Source organism: Arachis ipaensis, chromosome B09 (assembly GCF_000816755.2).
Source record: "Arachis ipaensis cultivar K30076 chromosome B09, Araip1.1, whole genome shotgun sequence".
NCBI lineage: Eukaryota > Viridiplantae > Streptophyta > Magnoliopsida > Fabales > Fabaceae > Arachis > Arachis ipaensis.
Window position 1 is genome coordinate 141,218,711 of NC_029793.2, and position 8,158 is coordinate 141,226,868.

The 8,158-nt window shown below is 34.2% G+C and overlaps 1 protein-coding gene across 6 annotated transcripts; it reads right to left on the reverse strand.

Moving 5' to 3' along the window:
• On the reverse strand, positions 3,728–6,158 carry LOC107619220 (WUSCHEL-related homeobox 13). 6 transcript variants are annotated; one of them, XM_016321467.2, is made up of 4 exons: positions 6,022–6,158; positions 5,708–5,897; positions 4,406–4,972; positions 3,728–4,060 (listed from the first exon to the last, which is right to left on the reverse strand). In XM_016321467.2, exons 2-4 carry the CDS (start codon positions 5,895–5,897, stop codon positions 3,975–3,977), a joined length of 843 nt encoding a protein of 280 aa, XP_016176953.1. In that variant the 5' UTR covers positions 6,022–6,158; the 3' UTR covers positions 3,728–3,974. The 6 variants fall into 6 exon arrangements, with proteins under 6 accessions (XP_016176953.1, XP_016176952.1, XP_020966582.1 ...); XM_016321466.2 differs by having other exon boundaries at positions 5,708–5,928; positions 6,022–6,156; XM_021110923.1 differs by having other exon boundaries at positions 6,082–6,105.

Sequence of the window (8,158 nt, forward strand, 5' to 3'; positions counted from 1 at the left end):
ATGTATAATTTATATTTTATAAAATAATTATATATATAATGAAACAAGATATCATGACCATATATTACAATAGTCCATTAATGTACCTCAAGTAAACTTTACTTTAACATAAACTAGCCCACGATTTACTCTTAATTCAACTTTGTACTATATTATAGAGCACATGCGCGTAATTTCTGATTAAACAATACTTAACTTCAAAATAAATTTTTAAATATCAATTATTATTTAATAACATATATATTTTATTTTAAATTTAAAAACTGTGAATAAATTTATTTACTAATTCAATTAGTTAGTTGAGTATATATATATTTTAATTCTTTTTAATTAAAATCCTATAGTACATATAATAAATTTACTCATTTAGTAATAAAAACTCAAAACTGGTAGTTTTAAATTTGCAACTGTTTTGATTAGTATTTTTCGATGATAAAGTTGGGTGCTTTCAATTTTTTCGACTGTGGAGATAAGTATCTTCTTCTTTTAATGATAAATATGAGTACTTTGTATTCAAGACGTGTTGTTTTAATAGATTTGTGATTTTTTAATGGATTTTTAGAGTTTAATGGGAATAGTAATGGTGATGATGGTAGTAGGGGGTAGAGAGAGAAGCGTAGTGGACTTGTGGGAGGCTAGATTGGAAGTAAAGAGACGGTGTTTGGTGGAGTAACGGCGAGGAAGTAGTGGAGTTAATTTCATGTCACATAACTTTTTATCACTGGAGTACTTAATGGAGCCTATTTTCGTGGAAACCTCCTTAGTTTTAGTTGAGTCTTTCTTTAAACTTTACCTACTGTTACCCACTCTCAGTTTTAATCTAGAACCAAGGTCAACTCACACTTCGACAAACTCATTTGTTTTGTTGCTTTTCCCACAGTACCTTTTTCGACTGTTTTTATCCCGCTTTTTACTATGTCTAGGTTTCACACTTCTCTTTCCTAGTTTAGACTTGTTGGTTTGTATCTTCAGAGTACATAAAACTAAGTGAAAAAGACCCTCCTTTCTTTTTACCGCTTTCTCTGTCTCTCTCTTTCTCGAGCGACGCTAAAACCAAGCGTTTCCTCTGGCGCCACCACCGCCGATTGCGTCCCGGGTAAACCCCGTGACCAAACCATTACTCCTCTTCCACCGGTGCCATCCACTCCCACCAGCCGTCACTTCTCTCTTATCCCCCGTAACGCTGAGATCCCAACGACCGCCGCCGCTACGTCCCCGACCACGTTTTCAGGAAACCAGCCGTTCCCGCTCTGTCCTTTCCTCTCTTCCTCCCCATCAGTAACTGCGACTGCGACCTCCGACGTTCTTGCTTTTGTCTCCGGCGCTGTAAACAGTGCCTCCTCCTCTCCACCGAACACCGACTTTTTTCCGGCGCTGTAAACAGTGTCTTCTCCTCTCCACCGAGCACCGATTTTTTTAACGACGATCCTAACAAATTTTTAGTTAATTAATAACCACTCTCTCTCTCCTACCCTAATCACCACCACCACCACCATTCCACTGCTCGTCTACTCCTACTACCTCACTGATCACCTCTCCTCTTTCTATTACGTCTACTACTATTCCCATTAAACCTCAATACATTAAAAAATCACAAATCTATTAAAACAATATACTTTGAGTACAAAATACCTATGTTTACTATTAAAAGAAAAAAAAAAATACCCTTCTACACAGTCGCAAAAGTTGAAATACCTATTTTTACAATCAAATGAGTTTTAAATTCGGTTAGAATATGGATATTTACTACTCAAGGAATCTGTTTTTATGAATTAATAATTTAAAAACAACTGAGATATTTTTTTTTGTATAATTTAATATTTTAATAGGAAGATAGTGGTAGAAGTTAGATAACTTTGGATTGATTACGGGTTTGGAAATTTGCTGTTACAAGTCATTGGTTATGCTGTGGTTGTAATGTTGTACCCCGAGCGCGCAATTCTCCGAGAAAGTCCAACTTATGCGGTACTTCTATCATTTCGTCCTAAGATGACGTTAACCGAAGGCTAGGTTTTACGTGCAGTAAAACTGTACGCAGTTGTTCCGGTTGGGGTTCGAGAGAAGAGTGTTCTTCTTCTAGAAGTTTCAGCTAATGATGTAGCCGCGGCGGTAACGTCTTAAGAGGCAGTTGCTGACGCAAGACAGAACCATGTACGCGTTGCTCACGTAATTGATAAGTATATAGATGCTCAGAAGAGAAAGGCAACCTGCTGACCAGCAAGTTGAGCGGTTGTTTTAAATTCATAGTTCTAAATCTCAAAAATAAAAAGAGTAATCATTAAGTTAATAACCTAATACATAACTACACGATCCTAAATAAAACACAAAATTTTACAATTTATACATATACATTAAAACCATAAAAAACAAAAAATTTAATTAAATTTAGCAATTTAAACTGGTATAACTAACTAAAAATCTAAACACCATAATAAACATTGACACTCATCACTACTTCACTTTTTCTTCTCTTATTCTTATCAAAAGATAGCTACTCACACTGACACACTCCAATCTCTATTTAAAACACAAAAACAATTACAATAATTTTTTTTTCAATTCTTATTTAACTTCTACTATTATCTTCTTATTAAAATCTTATTATAAAAAATATTTTAATTGATTTTAAATTGCTAGCTTATAAAAATAAATTTTTTTAATAAAAAAATACTTATATTTTAATCAAATTTTAAAAAATATCTATTAAAATACTCATAGATTTAGAAGTTATTATGATAAATGAGATAAAAATAAATTTAAAATAAACAATATTATTTTATTCAAAATAAATCAATTTGAGAGATGCTTTAGTCACGCAGATGAGTATTTTTGGGTTAAAATTTAAATAAAAAATGCCACTTTTTATAAACTGTTAACTGTAATGTTTATAAGAGTTAATAGTCAAAAGTCATTTTTGAAAAATACTTCGATTTTTATATTCATCTCCAAAAAATAAAATTAATCAAATTCGTCTCCAAAAAATAACCAATTTGATTGCGTTAGTCCTTCCGTCATTTTCTGCGCTGTGACAAAAATTCATCCATTCTATAATTCAATTAATGTATCACGTCTTCGTCTTTAGCAGATGGAACCGGCATTCTAATAAAAACCCATAGCATCACAGAATCCATGAATTCTACTTTGAGCGACGGCTACGATGCAGACGACGTCGATGCACAGACAATGACGGTGTTGAAGGCATAGGCAGTGACGCAGGCGGCAACATAGACAACCTGGGAACATAAAATCTGCTATGGAGATGAGGTTCGATTCCTTTGAATTTGGAATTAAGGTCCATGAATTTAGGGACTGATTTGAATTGATGTAATAAATTTATCTTATCAGCAACAAAAAAGTACTAAACGAGTGCCACATTGGCAGTTAACAGGTCATGTCAGCGAGCGTTAGCCGCCTCAGCGCAGGAGATGACAGAAAGACTAATGCGACTAGATTGTTTATCTTTCGGGAACGAATTTGATTAATTTTATCTTTCGGGACAAAAATGAAGATCAAAATATCTTTTCAGAACGATTTTGACTATTAACTTATGTTTATAACTTACTCTAACAAACCTCTTTTAACCATTTTTTTTTTTGTCTTTTTTCCCAAAATTAATATTATTTACTAGTTTAGGTATAACGCGGTGGTTGGGCTAACATGCAATCCGTTAAGATACCTTATTTTATCAAACTCGCCTGATCACTTTGAACTTTGAAGAAGAAAGAAATAAAATGTAGCATCCAAAGCCAACAAAAACCAACCTCTCAACATGGAATAAGTAACATGTACATGCCAACCTCCTGAATAATTTATAGAACCCTAGTACAAATTACAAAAGACATATCTTGATATTGTCATAAACAAAAGCCCAACAACCACACTCCCAACTTCCAATTCTTTACAGATAGTCACATTAATTGATCAGACACACAACTTGTACCAAAATGAAAACAACTCATCATGCATGTCAAGTGTCAACCCCCCAAGTTGTAGTCTCCTCCTTGCTGATATAAATTATACATTCCACCTACTTCCATTTTTCCATCTAGATAATCTCCCCCTGCAAAAATAAAATTAATAAATATAGTTGGACTTAGCTGAATTGCTATAATAGAATGATAGATTAAAGAGAGGATCATCTATAATACTTTGATGGTTTGGGGGGTGGAATTTGGTTTGATTAAAGTTTAGAATTAGGATTAAAATAGGTAATTGAGAATAAATTTGGAAAAAAAATTTAACTAATAGTTGATGGTAAAAAAAATAACTAACTATAATAAAAATAGAAATAAAACATATTTCAAATATTAGAGAAAAAATTGAATCAAATTAAACTTATTTTATTGTAGTATAGATCTGCTTTTCTAAATATCCAATGAGTTTCAAAGAATGTGAAGCCACGTACTTGAGTTTGATAGAACATCATCAAAAACAGGCATACGACTAAAATTCCTTAAGGGTCTTAGAGTGCCATCTGATGTGAAAATGGGATCTGATTTGTTGTTCTTGTTTGGATGTTGATTATTTAAATACTGCAACTCAGGGTTTTGAAAGCACAACTTTTCTGGCCTATTAGTAGCAGAAGCATTAGTCATTATGATGGTACTATGTTGTTGTTGTTGGGAACCAATTAACTCCTCTGGCCTTGTCTTCTTATCCTTAGAATCAACCTCAGCATCTACTTCTGATTCAATAGTAGTAGGTGGCACATTATTTTGAAGCTTCCTCTTTGATCTTGCACGCCTGTTTTGGAACCAATTGTATACATTTGTTTCAGAAATCTGGCCATGGTGGCTAAGTTCAGCAGTGATCTCTTTAATCTTCTCCTTGCTTGGAGTTCCATTTCCTTGATCAAATATCCGCTCAAGAATTTGAAGCTGCAATGGTGTTGGTGTCCACCTCTGCCTAGACGTTATTTTCTGCCCTGCTGATGTCATCAATGAATCGCAGTATATATTTCCCACCCGAACTCCTAATCAAGAAAATTAAACCACAATCACTTTCTTATATTAACAAACAAATAAAAAATTAATCCTCTGCACAAACATCTCAGTTAACACATGATTCAGAGAAAGATCACACTTAAAGAGTATAATGTGCACACTCTAAAATAATTATATGTCAGTTTTCACGATATTAACAAATTCGAATACAATAAAGATATTAATCAATATACAATAAAAAATATTAAAGAATTATCAGAATTTATTATTTTTTGCTATCATTTAATTATTAACTCAATTTTTTTAATCTAATTCTTTTAGTTTCATAATCCAACGACATATTTAATTCTGATGATTTTTTTAACAATTCTGCTAAATTACATATCATAGAAAATCAATAATAGAAGGGAAACTTGTGCTTGGGTAATGATTATTATTGGTTAATGATTATTATTTTGTTAAAGCTCGCATTGGCTTTCGTGTAAATCGACAAAGACCAAATTGGTGAATGGAGAGGGATCAGATATTCAGATTGGTGTTCACTAAAGAGAGAAAATTGGATGATAAACCTAAACCTTAGACTTTGGGTGAAGAAATTATCATCGATTAAATTTGCAGCTGCAATAATCAAACAATTTTCAAGCTTGTTAAAGAGTTGATTGCTGAAGATTGAAACTGAAAATTGAAGCTGGTTTATGTTTGTAGATAATCTATCACAAAAGTAAGATGATTGATGAGAGAATTAAGAAATAAAAATATGAAACCTGTAAGATCGTGGTGAGTGGAGAGTGTTCTATGCATCTCAACGAGCTGGTCACAGAGAGTGGCATAAACCGCAATCTGCTTCCTCAGAGTTTCTAACTGTTCATCAGTCATAACCTTCACAAACATCATATTGTTGTTAGTACGATCTGCCTTCTCATTATTCTGTAACTGCTTCTGCCATTCTATCATCTTCACCACCATCCAGAGAGAGAAAGAGAAGCTGAGAGAAAAGGTTCGTCAGAAAAAAGTGCAAGTGGCACCAAAAACCAACAAAAAGGTACGAGAAAGAAAGAAAGAGACAAAAGGCGCAAACATGAAACGTTTACAAACACGATCCTCTATTCCTTTTTACGCTGTGCGGCATGTGACTCACTTCGATCATCTCATTCAAAATATTCAAAAAATGAAATGGACACCCATGTGATGTGCCCAAAATTCTTCTTCTATTGCAATCATTTTCTGTTTATGCCGTAAGCGCCTCAAATTCATAATTTAATGGTGCAAGGATAAGTCATTACTCATTAGTAAGGGTGTACATGGGCTGGGTCACATCGGGTTTGACTTAACCTAGACTTGTTCCGAAATATAGACTAGGTCCATAACTCGATTTTAGACTTAATGAAACTTACGTACCTTTGGGCTGGGTGAAAACCGAGTTTTTAACATGTAAGAATCATCTAATTTTCAACCATTATTTCACAATTTACATAGTAAAATTGACTTAAAAAAATATAATAAAAACCAATCCTTCTCTAAAATTATAGTATAACCATAATCAATACTAATATTGTCTAATAATACCAAATATTTAAATCAATACAAATAACACAATATTATGCATTAGTATAAAGTCTTATGCATTTTAAACATAAAACATTAACTTATAATCTTATAATGACTAATAACACAAAATATTAAGGTTTACAATATTTAAATTCCACATAAAAATAGCCACCATCCATCACTAATAACACAAAATATTAATTGTGTATGATGACTGGGTCATCGGGTGACCCGAGCTATGGTCCGGACCCGACCCGAAATAATGACAAGATTTATTTTTGAGACCCTTACCCGATCTTAAACCCGATGAAATCACACTAAATTAGCCCCTAAAGTGTTTAAAGCCGGACCGGATCTTCGAGTCGGGTCGGGCCATGTACACCCCTACTCATTAGATTCAACTTGAACCAAGAGTTTTGTACAACTTTTATGTACACATAACATATAGGGCAATTTACGCAAATAAAATGATTGAAGAAAACGTTTACGCAAATACAACATTGACAATTTTCAGACGCAAATGTAATAAACGCAACTATATATAATCCGCTACACCCTGTAGCGGAAATCAATTGCATGTAATTCGCTAAAGGGTACCGCAAATTACGTTGAGGGCTGCTTTAGTCATAAACCGCTACACCCTGTAGTGGTTTATCTCAAATGGTGCTACACTCATAATCCGCTACACCCTCTAGCGGATTATGAACAATGTGGATTGATGGGAAGATGCCTATATATACCCAACAAGTTGTGTAGAGTGTCATTCTCATTCATTCATCACTTGAGGAATGGAGAGTGAAGAGAGCTTTTTGGTGTTAGTGCATCATTCTGAAAAAATAAAAAAGAGTAAGAGGCACGGTGTGAAGTTTACAGACAGAGAACCGCTGAGTGTTTTTGTCAGAGAAGAGCAGTATACTGCAAAAGTTGGCCGTGGGTGGCACAAAGTGGGTGAAGAAGCTGTTCTACAAGATCCCTATTGCGGTTGTGTCAACCGGCGTGCAATATGAAACGTTCGTGTTACGAACAGATGAAGATATGCGGGTGTTGTTTCATTGTCGTCGGAGTTTTCCAGAAGTGAGGATATATGAGTTGTTTGCGAAGCTGGAGCATGGGATCGATAGTTCTGGTGCATCCGCTCCAAACCCCCAGTCCACCACGATGGGTGGTGCCTCCACCTCGATGCCCGTCGTTGCACCTGAGTGTTTGTTGGAGTATCGGCCAGCCGGTCTAGTTGGGGCATCTTCCCATCAATCCACATTGTTCATAATCCGCTAGAGGGTGTAGCGGATTATGAGTGTAGCACCATTTGAGCATAAACCGCTACAGGGTGTAGCGGTTTATGACTAAAGCAGCCCTCAACGCAATCCACGGTACACTGTAGCGGATTACGTGCAATTGATTTTCGCTACAGGGTGTAACGGATTATATATAGTTGCGTTTATTACATTTGCGTCTGAAAATTGCCAATGTTGTATTGCGTAAACGTTTTCTTCAATCATTTTATTTGCGTAAATTGCCCTAACATATACTTATTATTAGAATATATTTAGGACATTGTATATTAGTATAGTATTTAAGTATACCTTTTGTTGATTTTATGTTTATTTAATTTTATATTAAATTAATTTTATTATTATGATTAAATTATATTATTGATCTTTAAATAG